This window comes from Ursus arctos, unplaced genomic scaffold (genome assembly GCF_023065955.2).
Source record: "Ursus arctos isolate Adak ecotype North America unplaced genomic scaffold, UrsArc2.0 scaffold_18, whole genome shotgun sequence".
NCBI classification, from domain to species: Eukaryota; Metazoa; Chordata; class Mammalia; order Carnivora; family Ursidae; genus Ursus; species Ursus arctos.
Genome location: NW_026622852.1, coordinates 16679585 through 16696542, shown reverse-complemented (window position 1 = coordinate 16696542; position 16958 = coordinate 16679585). Strand labels below are relative to the sequence as shown.

At 39.1% G+C, this 16958-nt stretch overlaps 1 protein-coding gene across 6 annotated transcripts in view; it reads left to right on the top strand.

The window, feature by feature from the left end:
* The window catches only part of ELAVL2 (ELAV like RNA binding protein 2), a 438381-nt gene that overhangs the window by 67675 nt on the left and 353748 nt on the right, over nt 1-16958 (top strand). For 4 of the 6 annotated variants that reach the window (XM_057313493.1, XM_057313492.1, XM_057313491.1 and 1 more), the window contains exon 2: nt 106-349. In XM_057313493.1, the coding sequence (XP_057169476.1) occupies nt 121-349 (229 nt within the window). In that variant the 5' untranslated portion in view covers nt 106-120. The remainder of the gene's footprint in view (nt 1-105; nt 350-16958) is intronic. The other 2 variants (XM_057313490.1, XM_057313489.1) reach the window with 1 other exon arrangement.

The window sequence follows — 16958 nt, the reverse complement described above, 5'->3', positions numbered from 1 at the left end:
AGCAGAACGACTTGTATTTAGTGACAAGTATTTACATTCTTGTTTGGAATCTCTAATAGTTTGTGAAATATGAATTCTGACATTTCTTGTTTTCTCTGTTTTTAGCAGGTAATTGCTGCCATGGAAACACAACTGTCTAATGGGCCAACTTGCAATAACACAGCCAATGGTCCAACCACCATAAACAACAACTGCTCGTCACCGGTTGACTCTGGGAACACAGAGGACAGCAAGACCAACTTAATAGTCAATTACCTTCCTCAGAACATGACACAGGAGGAACTAAAGAGTCTTTTTGGGAGCATTGGTGAGATAGAGTCCTGTAAGCTTGTAAGAGACAAAATAACAGGTATGCAGTTTTATATAGGTTACTCACCTTTAAAGGATTGTGTTTCAGGGTGTGAGAAAATATTAAGTTTACTGCTTATAGATCGTTCAGTGCTGCCGTTTTACCCATCTAGATATTCTCTCTCTTATGGACTACATCAGCAGCGTGAAACTTAGTCTTAAGAGCTTTGTTTTCCTTTTAAAGCATAAAATATTTTTATGGGCAGGTTATATTATAACTAGACTTTTATATATCCTGTACTGTACAATAACATCTTTGAAAAATGTTTTAGAAGTGTGTGTATGTCTGGGACGGAAAGTGTCATGTTGACCTTTAGTTTTTAGTTTCCTGAGTTTATATGATTTAGCATTTTAACAATGAGATACAAGAAGCATCTTCTGTTTGGGAGAAGGGATAAACCTCTTAAAATGTCTTCCTTTAAGTCTGTATGGTTTTGCTTATAATATATTTGACAGAGTAAATAGTAATATTCACATTGTCAATGTATAAATACTTGCACTGATATAACGTGAATGTAGCAAGATCTTAAGTTCTCTTCCTTGACAAGAAAAGGAAAAAGTGGTGTATGAGTGTTCCTCTTATCGTAAAGATAAAAATGAAAAGATGAATAATTTGACCTTTGAATACTACATTGTTGAATATTGGGTAGTGGAAAATGTCCTTAGTATTTTGTAAGATTCAACTAAATATTTAGAATAAGCCAAAACCCTAAATGAGGACCATGTTCTTGGGATACAAGGGTCAATGTTTCCTGCAGGAGTTGTTCTCAAACACTGAAAATGTATGAAGTTAAGTGTAGAAAGACTAACTTTCTCATGTTATTGTTAAATTTGAGTGATGGTGTATTTTAAATTCCCTTATATGGCTTATAACTCAAACTATAAAAGCTAAATATTTGGAATAGGCAAAGAATACCTAAAGGCAGTAAGAAGAGTTTGACCAACAGTCTGAACTTTAGTCCTATGACCTTGGACAAGTCAACTCTTGGCTTCAGGCCTCCCTTGGTAAAATGAGGTAGAGGGCTAAGAAGGGGGTCACACTAGGTGATTTCTGCAGTCATTTTTACTTTGTCTGCGATAGTACCTTTAGGTGTTCTTTTATCAGGACAGCAGGGCTTACTGCCTCTAAGGTGAGTGAGTGAGTTCTTAGAGCTGACACCTCCGCTTGGCCTCACAATTCTGTTTCCTTGAACTACAAATTGAAGCTCACAGAGAGAACATACAAGTAAAAACTAAGTAAAACCTGGTTCTCATCACTCCATACTGAATAGTTACATTTTGACTAGTTACGTTACTTAGATGTTCACCACAATATCATCAGGAAGATTTGTGGGGTTTTTTGTTTGTTTTGTTTTTGAATACTGATAATCAAATGGAGAATATTTTTCCATTTCTTTTTCCAAAATCAGTGTCAGCAGCATATGTGAAACTTATAAACAGTTTTTGAAAAGTTGGAAAAGGTAGAGAACAAATGGCTCTTAGTACATTTGTCCTGACTCTAAATTTTATTACTTTCTTTTTAGCAAAACAGCTTCTTCATATGTGGATTTTGCAACCTCTTTGACATAAATGACTGTGTGATAAATGGTATAAAGGCCATGACATCAGTGGTGTGATTTCTGGTTTGATTGCTTAGTAACTGTCCCTACCACTTAAAAAAAAAATGCTTGAAGTAGGTATACAAATGTTGAATTTTTTGTTATGATACTGTGAGTAGATAAAAATATGAAACAAATCTTACATCCTCTGTATTAGGCATCTTCTGCAGAAAACATTGCAAAGATTTTTTACCTTTCATCTCTTTTCAGTCTTGAATTATCTTAACCTTTCATAAGTCTTTTACTAGAGCTGTTTTATGGTGCAATAAATTTGAATTCTGTGTCTTCATACCCTTTGCTTCCCTGTCTTTAGTGTGATAAACAGTGGTAATAACACCACAGTGCATGGTAATCTGAAGTACATGGTTAGATACTGGCAAAGTTGGGTGGCTCAGCCGTTAAGCATCTGCCTTCAGTTCAGGGCGTGATCCCAGAGTTCTGGGATCGAGCCCCACATCAGGCTTCTCTGCTGGGAGCCTGCTTCTTCCTCTCCCACTCCCCCTGCCTGTGTTCCCTCTCTTGCTGGCTTTCTCTCTCTGTCAAATAAATAAACAAAATCTTAAAAAAAAAAAAAAAAGACACTGGCAAAGTGCATTAATATTTGCTGTCCATTTCCTTTATCCTCCACCAACACCCCATTGTCTTTTCAGTGAGAGGGAGCCAATAAAGTTTTCCACTGTGGTAAAATTTCTGTTTAAAACCTCTGGTAAGTGGGGCGCCTGGGTGGCTCAGTTGTTAAGCACCTGCCTTCGGCTCAGGGCGTGATCCCAGAGTCCTGGGATCGAGCCCCACATCAGGCTCTTCCGCTAGGAGCCTGCTTCTCCCCCCGCCGCCTGCCTGTGTTCCCTCTCTTGCTGGCTCTCTCTCTCTCTCTCTGTTAAATACATAAAATCTTAAAAAATAAAATAAAACCTCTGGTAAGCAAATGGAGTACCCAAGAAAATCCATGGTGGGCAGGAGGGTCAAAAGGTGTTTTCTAAGCTTCATTCCAAGAGACACAGTCATACTTGTTCTTCAAAGTAAATGTTCTATTGACAGACAAGTTTGAGATGCTGTCCTTCATAGTTTCCTATTTAAGAGCCAAACAGCAGATCATTAGCATATTAGAAACCACACATTAAAATCGTGCAGTAAAGAAACCAGTTTTCTGGCCTTATTTGACCACAGAACTCATATTGGGGGATATCTCCCCAGTACTAGATTTCCATCGAGCATATTAAAGCTTTTGCTATGAAAGCTTTGAAATCATTTAACAGATTATCAGACATTCTGAAACTCTTCTGTAACCTGTTTATATCAAAGTATGAGCATGTTTCATAAATGGATGTCCATGATAATGAACTATGTATTATAAAAAGGTGAGTAGGTAAATAAGAATACAGAGGACCTCTTCTAGTAACTCTGTTTTGACCTAGTCCACTGACACCTTATTCTTAGTATGGGGTAAAACAGTGTTCAGAAGGGTCTCTCTGACTCATTTAGTTTCAAAGCATAAATTTAAATATATATCTTTTTAAATTCTGAGTTTCTTAGTAAAGTATTTGTATTGAACAAAATAGTCTAATAAATGTAGATTTCTAAAACTGGATTTTGAATGGTTGTACTTTGCCAAGTGGGCGTATCTTCTTAATAAGCTACTATTAACATATCTAGAAAGATTGAAAGAATTTGTGAGGATTTGGACCCTGCCCTGTGGTGTTTAGCATTACCCGGTTTATGCGGTTTCTCAGTACACAGTAGTAGAGTCAAGTCTGAGATCCTTGGTCTAGTTACCCAACTTATCCTACCTCCTGGGAAGCTTGTATTCTGATTTTGTAGGAGGTAAGCATTAATTGTCTGGATTTTTTTTTTTTTAAGATTTTATTTATTTGACAGAGAGAGAGAAAGCACCCCAGTACCCCGAATTGTCTGGATTTTAAGAAAACTATGAGATCACTCTTTGGGAAGAACATTTAAATCGCTCTTTTTCATTTTTCTTCAGTCTTTCCCTGCTTAAATAATGCTGAATTAGGAAACTGTATCTCAGCTTAAAAAAAAAATCTAGTTAGGGAAGTATGTGCCTCTTTCCTGAGTCCTAAAAGAGAGTATATAATTTTTAGATTGTGTTATTGTTGGCAAATTAATGTCACTATTTTCATAGAATGAGGATTAGAAAAATACATTAAGACACCTCTTCAGGGGTGCCTGGGTGGCGAAGTCGTTAAGCGTCTGCCTTCGGCTCAGGGCGTGATCCTGACGTTCTGGGATCAAGCCCCGCATCGGGCTCCTCTGCTGGGAACCTGCTTCTTCCTCTCCCACTCCCCCTGCTTGTGTTCCCTTTCTGGCTGGCTGTCTCTCTCTCTGTCAAATAAATAAATAAAATCTTAAAAAAAAAAAAAAAAAAGGCACCTCTTCAGTAGTAAATATAGTAATCTTCTCTTTGGCCTAAATTCTATTTATTATGTTGTTTTTCAGGTCCTTTCTTTGGGCTTATGCCAAGCTTTATGCTTCATCCCATTTCCTGTTTATAGACATTCATCATGAGAAGCTACTGCTGCTTGTACAGTTTAGCTGATGTCGGTCCACCTCTTTGAGTTTATGCACCTTAGAGTCCTTGACACCTGCTGATGCTGCATTCTAGAGGAGTGAAACGGATTTTATGATGCAAGGAATGAGTAATAGAGTGTTAGAATCAGAAACATCCTTGAGGTGACCTTAGCCAATTCCGTCACTTAACAGGTGATCTGAAGCCTAGGTTTGTTTAAATGACTGAATAGTCCAAGACCACGTAGCTAGTAAGTGGTAGAGCAGGGACCAGAATTCTGGTTTTCTGCTTCTTTCCTGGGATATTTCCTCCTTGCCTCCTGTTAGAGGCCAGACTCTTAAAAAATTAACCACAGGACCAAGTGACTGATAAATGTATAGTGGGACACATAACTTGTACAGATCCACTGAGGGGCATCTTGTGATGGGTGTGTCTTCTTCAGAAGGGGAATGGGAGAGTTTTGAGAGGCAGGGGCTGACCGATACATAAAATGAAGGAGAACATCCATGCCTCTCTACAAACTTTGTAGTCTATAGTGGTGAAGTTGGATATTCTAGCTCAGTGATTGCTAAATCTGGCTGCCTATCCTCATGTGAGGGAGTTTTATAAAATATAGATTCTGGAGGCTTTAGGAATCTGTTGTCAGAAAGTTCCCTAGGTGAATTTGACGGGCCAACAAGCAGTTTTGGGAATCAGCCTTTGAAGTATAGTCAGTAGAGTTACCTGCATTGAAATCACGTGGGATGACTGTCAGAAATGCAGCTTCCTGGGCCCTGCCCCAGACCTACTGAATCAGAATCTTTGAAGTAGGGCCCAGAATGTTCCGTTTACCTGAGAGGTATCCACTATTTTTCCTGAACATTTTGCAGGGAGCTAGAACCAGAATATTCCAGGTTTACCTGAACCCTGGCTGGAGATGGGTGGCAGAGTTTTAAAACCACAGTGCTTGAGTTTCAGGGGCTGACCCCTCCCCAGTGGTGGTTTCTGATGGGTTAACTCTTGGGGTGCAGCACTAGAGATGTCAAGTTTAGAAGTCACTAGGCTGTGTCTTTACTGAACACCCAACCTGTCCCTGAAAGGGTGTGTGTGTGTGTGTGTGTGCGTGCGTGTGTGCACACACGCACATGTATAATTGGTTGTCAGAATTCCAAGATAGCCTGTTCTGTCATTGTTACTTTTCCTTTCTTCTAATAGAAGACCGAGAGAAGTATAGTTAGTTGAAGACCTCAGGTAATGAGTGATGCTCCTTTTTATCTTGGTGTGATACCTTCACTATTATTCTAGGAGTTGTTGGAGGTGGTTCCTGTGCTGACCCCATCAGCTGTCTGCTGGAATCTTTCAGACAAAAGGGAGAAATAAAGACCCAAACAATAAATACAAACTGTAGGGCACTCAAGGAGGGACTTTGCCAGTGTCCCTCCTTGGATGATTACCTCTGAACAGACAGTGCCACCTGTGGTAACACAGACTTTCTTTCCCACCCCCCCCCTTTTTTAATAGGAGAGTTCTTAGCTAGATTTAAGTACATCTTTGTTCCTTCCTGAGAATATTCTCCCCTCTTTATTTTTTATTTATTTATTTTTAAAGATTTTATCTATTTGAGAGGGAGAGAGCAGGCATGAGAGAGGGGAAGGGCAGAGGGAGAGGTACAAGCAGACTCCCTGCTGAGCAGGGAGCCCTGATGTAGGGCTCCGTCCCAGGACCCTGAGATCACGACCTGAGCCAAAGGCAGGTGCTTAATCGACTGAGACACCCAGGCGCTCCCTCTCCTCCTCTTTTTAAAGACAAATATAATCTTAGCTTTTCAGAATTGAAGCAGTAAGTGGTATTTTATTTTTCTAATACATACCTTCAAATTTAATAGCATTTATTTACTCTGATGAAGTCAATCACAGTGAGCCTCAGGCTGTTTTGATGAACATTAATTTGAAAAGGTGGTTGTGTGTGTCTGTTACAGTCCTAAAGTCAGCTGTTGAGTGTCCATAGTATCAAGAGATTAAGAATTCTGATTCTTTCAGACAAGTAGTTGAAGAGGGCAGAGTGAGTGGGTGGATGGTTGTAGCTTAATAAACACCTCACATTGCAGACTCTGCGTGCGATTTAATTAGAGATTTAGCAGAAAGGCTGGTGTGTGCTCAGGTCTTCACAAAAACCTTGGCTCTACTAGTAAATGCTTTGGTGGTCCCTAGTGTATTAACGGGTGAAATACAGTACATTTGAATATGGCTATCTTTAGATTTTAGTGATGAAATTTGTATAAAATGAAGTTCTTTTTTTTTTTTTTGGGTGGTGGTGGTACTGAAGAAACTTTGTATCTTTATTTTCTTTTTCTTTTTTTAAAGATTTTATTTATTTGATAGAGAGAGACAGCCCGCGAGAGAGGGAACACAAGCAGGGGGAGTGCGCAAGGAAGAAACAGGCTCCTAGCAGAGGAGCCTGAGTGGGGCTCGATCCCAGAACGCTGGGATCATGCCCTGAGCCAAAGGCAGACGCTTAACGACTGTGCCACCCAGGCGCCCCTGTATCTTTATTTTCTTAATTGTACCTTTGTCTGTTTTCAAAGGTCATGACTAATCAGTCATTTAAAACATTTGTTACCACTACAGAAGCTTTTTATAAAGTTTTGGAAGAAAAACTTTAAAATTCTATGTTCATTTTTCCACTCAAACCTTGAACTCAGGTTGTTTTATAGAACAAATTTCAATGTCAGCCTTGAGTTATGTAGATGAAGAACTTCAGGATGATGAAATTAGAATTTATCGAATTTAGGAAACTAAATACAGTTCTTTACCATTATCAGGGAGGAATATTTTTTCCTTAATTCTCTTCGTTTGATTCACAGGCCCTCAGGGACTGAACCTAACAAAAGACAGATTAGACAATGTTTTATGTCAACTCTATCTCAGTAAAACTGGGGGGAGAGTGGATTAATAGAAGAGGCACACAATTTTTATTAGTATTTTGTATGCAGTAGAGTTCACAAAAGAGAATTGAAACTCAAAGAAGTGGTTAAACTTGGGGACTTATACTATTTTACCAAAGGAAAGGAGGGCGGTGTGGATTCTGAGGCTTGATAAATTGTGGGGAAGTGACCAGGAATTACATGGGGGAAACTGATGGAAGGTATTGAGCTGTGTTAGCAAGGTTTGTTTGTACATTTTGGTGCCAGCTCTCCATCTCTGGTGGTGAAAGTTGCTCTCCTCTTTCTGGCACAGGGGCCGGGGACCTCCTCACGAGGAAAGTTTGTTACTTCCTTTGTAGGCAGAAGAGGATAGGGAAGAGAACTGTGTGTGTGTTGATTCTTAATTGCCTTCAGCTCGTAATAATTCTAGGCCAAAATGGCATATTTGGGGTGGTATCTTCTTGAGGACCCTTTTACCGTGAAATAAGTTTAAGTTAGCAAACCTAAACAAAAAATGTTCTTCTTTGGATATCCTGTGGTAATGCAACCTGAAATGGCTAGTTACTTGGAAGAAAAGACAGCTATCGTGAGGATATAGAAAAGTTTGGAGCAAAGCCATTGCTGATTAGTCGGTCAGTCATTTGGATTTTAGTTTCTCTGATTTCTTGATGTTTGTGTTACTTTATGTTATTCCATTAGAAGGAAATGAAGAAAAGTATTGCAGCTTCCTAGAGCTGGTTACACATTTTCCCAGCAGCTTTTTAAGAGTATCTACTGGGAAAATGAGGTTGAACCTAGTGTGTAAATGACGTTTATGAGTTTTGATTCTGTGTTTTGTTGAGCCATATTGTCACTGGGGCTTCTGGAATGATCATGGTTGTCTTGTCAGTAGATTAAGAATAAGCATTGAGTGCTTTGGCTTGATTCCTTTATTAATTTGGTATAAAACATAAGCTTTGTTAATGTATTCAAGTTCATTGACAATACAGTTGAAGCTCTTCTGTAAGGAGTCCTCCTCTTGAAATTTAGCCAAGTGTGAGTGCATGTGTGCTGTTTGCTATTTCAGATCTTTTCACACTGCTTTTTCTAGTTTTTGTTTACTTCTGCATCAGGAGATTGGTAGCATAGAGTAGAAACCACTTTCAATTTATTATTTAGTGGCTCTCCTAGTAATGATGAAAAAATGTAGATGAGAAAAAAGATGGTGAACTAAATGGGAGAATAAAGAGCCATTAAATTCTGATACAGGATTTCTTCTTCCTTCTGTAATCCACAGAATGTTAAAATCCACTTTCTCACCTGTGAAAATGACTCTTCCCCCCTCCCTTTCTCATGATGTAATACAAAATCAACCTGTTTTTCTTGTGATGGTTTCTATTTCACTGTCTTAGATATTACGCTACCTTTGCATCCGTCTTTGTTTTTTAACTTTGGAAATTTTGAATAGAGCAAAGCATTTTGATTTTGCACCTGTTGGAACATTTCCTTTTAAATATTTCCTGAATAGAATAGTTGATCATTGAAGCTAAAACCGTGCTTCACAATTCACCAGCTTCTTCCGAGCTTGTTCCAAGTTAATTGACTTTCAGTGGAGTGCATTGCTGGTACTGAATTTTGAGAGCTGTGGAAACCCTTAGAGCTTGCCTTTTCAACTAAAAAGGTCAGCTTTAAAAAATATTTCCTGGCATTTTACTTGTGAGTGTAGTTTGATTTGTGAGGCCTAAGCAGTGGCTTTAGTTAGCATGTTGTACTCCTTAAAACGTGGTTTCGCTTTTTAAAGTTTTACAGTGTCAATATTTTGACACCATTGAATGTCCTTTTATTGGTGATGGTATCTGTCATCAGCTATATTCTGAGGAGCTTTAAAGCTGTAAAGCAGCATTGGCAGCTCTTCCAAGTATTGTGAAGAAACAGATCCTCAGTTAAAACTGTCTTTTTGTGATCTGACTACTCAGCCTTACATCATATATCATACTGAACTAATTGAGGAAGGGTCATTCTACATTGTTCTAAATAAGAACAGATTCTTACTCAGTAGTGTGCCTCCTTCACGGAAACAAATGCAAGATGGAAGTATTCAATTTAAACTGTGTTCATAGCATTCCTTTGTATCTTTCCTTGTGAAATGGACTTGAATGCAGTGGTAATAGGATTTACCAACCCCTGTGTACACTAGGGTTGTTATTTGCTTAGCTTGGAATCGAGTTCTTAGGATTAACATTAAAACAGAATGCCTGCTACCTGCCACTCCCTAGCTAGGGAGGTGGCCTAATGAGGCTATTTGAGAGGTTTTAGCCTAGAAAGAATGTGTTGTTCATATCCCAGTCTAGCCACTTACTTGTAATGTAGCCTTATATGAGCTATTTGACTCCAAAGTTGAATTTCTTTTATAAAATGGGAAGCTCACAGGCATCTCTCTCTCTCCTGTCCCCTTCTTAGCAGTTAATACACATTCTATTATGACAATTGCAGACTTTTTGCCTTAGGTGAACCAATTTTGAAAAAAATCTTCAAGTAGATCTGGTGCCTTAGAATTCTTATAGTTTCTCAGGCACAGTGTGGGACGAGCCCAAAGCTAATGTTCTGTTCTTTGCTTTCTAGACGATTTGACCAAGATAACTGATTTTCTAGAGGTGGGACAAAGTGGGAATAGGAAATTCAAGGCAGGACTTGGGAGCCCAGAAAGATGGTTACTGGTAATACAAGTCTGTATGAACTAGAGTGCTGGAGTGTGGACTTACTGCTCCGTGTGGTATTGTGTGCATGTTACTCAGAATGAATGAGCTTGACTTAAAATATGAAGGTAATCTCAGCTGAGCTTCCCCAGTGGATTATTACTGGCCTGGAAGGTCAGCAAGTTGTTAAATTGAGTCATGAGGTATTGGTTAGATAAAAACTGAGGCTTGTTTTCACTTTTATGGACATCTTCTTCCTTTAAAGTAGTACACCTTTAATATAAAGTGTAAATACTATTCTGAATTCATAAAATAAGATATTCAGGTAGGGAAATGCAGAGACCTGTGTGTTTGGATGTTAAGAAGCCCAGTATTCCTGTAGTGTTAGCAGATCAGAGGACTTAAAAAAAAAAAATTGCTATCCCTTTGTTTTCTTTCTGTTGGAATATTCATTGAAAACATTTAAAGCCTTGCTTTTATTCAGTCATCACAGACTTTACAGATTTCAGTTTGTGTAAGGGGGGTGGCGATTTCCACGAGGGCATGGTTAACTTAGCAGATGCAATTTTACATCTTGTTTTCCCTTTTTTGTTAAATCCGTATGCATATTGTGAATTAGAGTTTATTTTTAGCTCTTAATGAGTTCTTTTCTCATCATTGTACTTTTTGTTGGAACTCTGTTTTCTACATAATGCTTTGGTTTTGAAGGGGGAGTGTATATGGCTCACAAGTCCTGTAATCCACCCCCAACCTCCTGTCCAGCTCCACAGAAATTTGCATTTTTGCATTTGAGGTGATAGATCCGGTTATTTTTTTACTTTCTAGAGGAGATGTGGTCTTGTCCTTGACTCTTCACAACCTGTTTGACCTTCCTGCTTTATCCTGAGAAAGTCAAATTCTCCTTTTAAAGTAAGGTTTAAAGGAGGCAGAGCAGCATGTAAACAGGCAAACCGGAGTCCTTTCATTATATTCAAGGTCACTGGAGCCTGAGGGAACAATTTTACTTCCTCACATTTTGATGCTTTAAATCCAGTCTTAAGGTGCCACTGGGTCAATAACACAGTGGCCTCCAAGGCATTGTTCTCCATGTCCTCTTTCCTAACCCTGGTACTAGTCCCCGAGAGCTTTTTTCATACCACCGAAATGAATTCTGTAGTTTGCTCTTAGTCCACTTTAAAATGGATCCGAGTAGGTTGGTTACGGTGTGTCAGATCACTTGTCCCACCGAGTCAGTGGTTTACATTGTCAGTATCAATGGTTTTTGGACAGTCTTCAGCAGTTGGTTTTTTTTTTTAATTAAATTCTACTTTTAGCTTTTTCTTTTTTACAGTACTTTTATTTTTAACTAGTCTCTGATGCAGAATTGTAACTGTAATTGTTTGAAAGAATATGTGGTCGGTTTTATGTTCTCAACCCTGCAACCTGTTAAGATATTTATGTAAGCTTAAAGGATTAGAATGGGATATCTGTTCAAGTAGTTAGCTTTTAGTGGAAACGTGACATGGGGGAGGAGGGGCATGGCCTGACCAGGGTATCACCAGGTTTTAGGAGATGATACAGAAAGTCTTTGAATAACACCTTCATTAGCCTATAGATCCTGCATTCAGAAAAAACAAAATTCCTTTGGGGATTGTAATAGTGTAATATAGCTCCTGGTCATTTTGTGTTTCCGTAGAATTTTGCTTCCCGTCTTTTAATTTAGATGAGAGTTACAGAGAATGAAAGTGAAGGGTAAGTTAGCTCTGTGAGCAATAATGGAATCCAGGGTCTTGGGGTAACAGGCAAGATCTGGAAGTCATTATGTCTGATGGTAAGATTTTAAATTTGACTGAGGACTATCATTTGTTAAGATATGATAGCTCATATAGTTATCACTGTGATTAACCTTCAGTTTTTTGTTTCTGGATATTCAGTCAAAAGTCTTGAGAATTGCTGGGAATAAGAAGAAATACTGAGTTAATTTCCATGTTTTAAGAGTGCAAGGGCTAAAACGAAGGTGTTCTAGTACCACAGAAGAGCATAATTGAATTGTTTAATTGATGTTTAATGTAATCTTTCACAGTCTGGAGGCTTCAGAAAAAGAATTTGTCCCTCTCTCTTTCTTCAGAAGAATGCTGCTTAGAGGCAGTCAATCTTTATCTCAGTCTCAACTAATCTCAGAGGGATCCGAAGTTTTTACATCTTTACGATTTACAGCTGTCTATAGGAGATAAAGCTTTTTAAACACAGTATAAGTTCTACTTCCTTTAGTCTCAGATGTAATTTTTTGAGAGAGAAGTGGAGATCAAGAACCCAGGTAGAGTATGGAAGGCTTTGGGTTAAAGAGATGCATTTCAATGAACATATGTGTTTTCTTGCTAGAAAAATATTCTTGCTTAAGGAAAATGAGATTGATAATCTGAGTATAAATGGACTACCTTAAAAATGTTGGTGTTTATGAGGGCAGCTAGAATAAGCCCGTATTTTATACATTGCATTATGTTTGAGGATAGGGCTTGACTAGTAAGTGATCTGGCACCATATGTAAGACTTTTCAAGTTTTCCCAAAATAAAGGAGATTAGTTTGTAATATGTAACTATTTAGACCCCCCCACTCCTTTATACGTAGCAGGGAAGAAATTGTCAGCAACAACATAAGAAAACTCCTTGGCACTAAAGATTATTGAATATTGAAATGAGCTGTAAGACTAGTGTTTAGTGAAATCGTCATTTGAGTGGTGTGCTTGTACTTGAATACCTAGCATTTTGTATAGCACTCAGCAGCCTAGGAGGCTCTTTAACATGACTGATTGGAATGTTCTGGTAGGAATTGATTTGTGTAACTTACTTGACAAGGGCAAGGTAGATAGTGGAGGCACAGGGGTGAACATGAGAGAGTGCATAGAGCCCAGCTTTTTTCCACAGATGAGGTACCCTTTCAAAGAAGTGCATCTTAGGGCTGAGTTAGCTGGAGGCCTTACACTCCCAGCCCCCTTTTCTTTAGGGGACACTTTGTGGCAAAAAGACAGATTTTTCTGAATGAGCTACCTTATGCCATGTGTTTTTGCCCTAATCTTGAAATATGTTTGCAGAGTTGCCATGTGATGTGACCCAGATAGCTTAGAAGCTCTGTCTGGAGAGGTTGCTTCCCCCACATCACATGTCCTTATTATTATTTAATCTGGTGTCGTAAAAACACAGCATCTTCCCCAAGAGTGAGCCTCAGATACGTAATCGGGTAACTTCAGTAATAGCAGGTGAAAGCAAGAATAATTTTAAAAGTCCTTAAGGTAGGACGCCTGGGTAGCTCAGTCAGTTAAGCATCTGCCTTCAGCTCAGGTCTTGATCCCAGGATCCTGGAATCGTGCCCTGCGTCGGACTCCTTGTTGGGAGGCTGCTTCTTCCTCTCTCTCTGCCCCGGGGTTGCTCACTCTCACTCTGTCTCAAAGAGATTTAAAAAGAACTTAAAAAAAAAAAAAAGTTCTTAAGATAAATTAAAAGTTTAGGTGTACTACTTTTATTTATTTTAAAGTTTATTTTTTAGTAATCTCTGTACCCAGTGTGGCGCTTGAACTCACGACCCCGAGATCGAGTCGCATGCTCTGCCAGCTGAGCCAGCCAGGCACCCTAGGTGCACTTGTTGAATAAAATTCTTTTTCCCACCATCTTGCTTTAGGTTCACGGGTACTTGAGATGATAAAATGGTAGTAAGTTAAAAGGATTATTTTTGTGTTTAGGTTTTTCCTGTTTCGTGGGGGAAATTGTGTCCAGAGTTAGCAGCAGTGGTCAGATAGACTGAGTTGTGGAGTATATGATTTGCATATTTCCTTTTTAATATACCTTTTCGTCAGTGGTAAGAGAGCAGCCTCTGTGCTTCTCCAGGTGATGGTGCATTTACTGTGATGCTGATGAAGACAGGGCCACTTCACTTTTGTGTGCTAATGAGTCATTGTCTGAGCAAAATCTTGTAAGCATTTGCTTCTTAATTACAGTGTGTGAATTTTAAATTTGGAGATCACAATAGTTAATCTTTTCAACTTTTAAACTAGGTTATTTTGTCAGAGATGCTTATGTGTGATATGAATGTGGCAATCATGGGAGCCAGACCATTTTGTATTTCTTTTTAGAAGCCATCTGTTAATTGGTGGGCAAATTGCCCTATGGTCTCAGAGTGGTTTGCTGTAACATAGCTGTCCCTTAGCAAAAACAAAATGGATATTTATTTCTGTCCGGGTACCTCTTTGACTTAATTTGTAGCCATGGTTCCCATCTGACCTGCAGCTTTTAAACTTCCACCTTGTACTACTGGCTTCCTCTATAGATTTTCTCTTTACTGGTTCAGAGAGGGCTTTCTTGAGGTCCTTGAAGCTGTGTCTGCAGAATTTAAAATACGTTTCCTTTATAGTCAGCATTTATACCCTAACCTGACCAAACACAATTGGTCTGTTTGGGGATTTCTCCTAAGTATAAAAATCAGTGCTTTTATGTGACTATTTTAAGTTGAGGGGGAGGGGAAAAAAACAAAACAAAACCATGTTCCTCATATCCTCTTGAAAATGTAACTGCCTTTCTTTATTAAATATAAACTAAACAAAATGTGCTGTACAAAAGAAAAGGAAAATCACATGTTATTTATACCTAAATCTTTGTGTCAGTTGGGGACAGTGGATGTCCTTTGGAATTTTACTTCCTTTGTCTTTGCTAAAAATATCTCTAATTTAATTATGGTCTTTCTTTATTGAAATAAAATGAACCAAAGTGGAGCGTTGTCCTCAAGTGAAAAGCCTTGTTACATATATTGAGTATACTTTATCAATGATACAGATAAGAAGGTGAAATGATACATGTTTTTTACTTTATTTGAAACTTTTTTTCCCCCAAATGATGATGTGATGCTATCCAGGGTCTCTCCCCCCCCCCCCCCCCCCCCCCCCCCCCCCCGCTCCTTTTTTTAGTATGCCCCACACCCAGTGTGGAGCCCAACACAGGGTTTGGACTCATGACCCTGAGATCAAGACCTGAGCTGAGATCAAGAGTCAGAAGCTTAACTGACTGAGCCAGCCACACGCCCCCAGGGTCCCCTTCTTAAACGACCCAGCCTTCCCCTCTTTCTCATTCTCTTTTTCTTTTTTGACTTGGTATCACCATTTGTATGTGTAGGATTTAGGTATGTGGATGCATTCAGAAATTACGCATAACCTTGTGTTAGCTACACAAAATGTCAAAGTAAGATTTAATGCTTTGTGATTGTTTATGGTACTATTAACATTTTCCACTCATAACAACAACTTAACTGGGGGTGGGGGGGGGGGGAGGATTCAGGTATATGTATTTTTACAGCTTTGTAAAGGAGGTCTTGGAAAATCATAAGTCTTCCCTGGGTAGTCAAGTTGGGTTTTGCTGTTTGATGGCTGGGGTTATCCATATCTGTTAGCTGCGTAGTGAATGAATATTCGAGAGGCTGTTGGGTTGGTGCTCTGTGTTAACTGCTGAGTATTAAGGTTCAGAAGGTTCCTTGTCTTTGTTACTCTTAGGAAGGTGAGAAGTTACGCCATAGAAGTACAGAGCTACAGGGGTAGGAGGGTTTGTCTTTGATTCCATTCCTGGCCTTTATTATGGAAGGCCCACTGAAGGAAAAGAGTAGTTGGCCCAAAAGTTCAATTTTGGGTGTAGAGGGCTTAGAATGAGTTAATCATGCTTAGTCTAAGGTCAGAGTAGAGGCTCAGAGAAGGGCAGCATGAGCAAAATGTTTTGTGGAATAGGAGAATAAGGAATAGATAGGAGGTTAGCCATTTCAGATTGGGGCAGTTTGTAGGGATTTGTGAAAGAGGTCATGGGTTTTTATCCTGTAATTTTTGTTTTTTAGAGATCTCTGGGGACTTGAATGAAAGGCATTTGGGTCAGATTCCTTTCTGGCCTATCAGAGAATTTCTTCCTTAATGGTCTTCTTGATCTTAGATCTGTATGTCCTGATTGTTCTAGGCTTCCAAAGTTAACCTCCCTAGATTTCTCTGTTTCTTTCTCATCTTTCTTCATTGTCCCTCCCTGCTTGGTGCATGCTGCAGTATGACCACTACCGACCTTCATGTAGGGGCACCCCTGTTACTACGGTCTTCTTCCTTCTTCGCAGACCATGTGCTGTTCGTTCAGCGTGCCTTTGGTCCGACCATCTCCTCTTTCTCTACACATTAGCTCTTCTCCGTATGCCTAGTTCCTTATTTCTCTGTCAAGAAACTCTTAAGTTTCTTCTGTTTCAGCCAACTAAATATATCTTTTGCAAGTTTGTGCTGGTTGAACATGAAACTCCAGTGATTAACCATAGATGTTGCATGTTCATTAGGTGCCTGCATCTCCCTTGTTTACTGTCATGCTTTATATTTTTGAACAAAGATCTTAAGAGGGCAGAAAGCATGTGGTATTGATCCCACCTGCTTTTCTTCAGCTAGGAAACCACACTGTGCGTATAAAAGCATTTTAATGCAATCTGCTGACGAGAGAAGTGTCTTGTGTGGGAGACAATTTTGGCAGTAGCAAACATGTTTGGCTTTAGCCATAAGAATTGCTTTCTGAGTTTCTGGAAAAAGAGTATGCAAATCAAGTCCTGTTTTAAATGAATCTTTTTATAATGTGGATATCTCTAATCTGTTTTGTAATGATGGATTTGTTTTGAGGATTTAAATGGTTTGTGCACCTGCAGCATGCCATTCCTTTACCCCCCCCCCCCCCCACTCCCTTGCAGGTTTTTTTTTTTCTTTTGTACATAGTGTCTGGATGGATTAGGAAAGAGTGGTGAAGTTCCAGTCAATCGATTACATGACAACAAGAAAAAAATTGCAGGTGTATTTGGAGGTTATGAATATCCTGGTTGAAAACATATGACCTTTGGATGCACAGGACTCTGCTTCAGTGTAATTCCCAAACTTGGCCAAAGG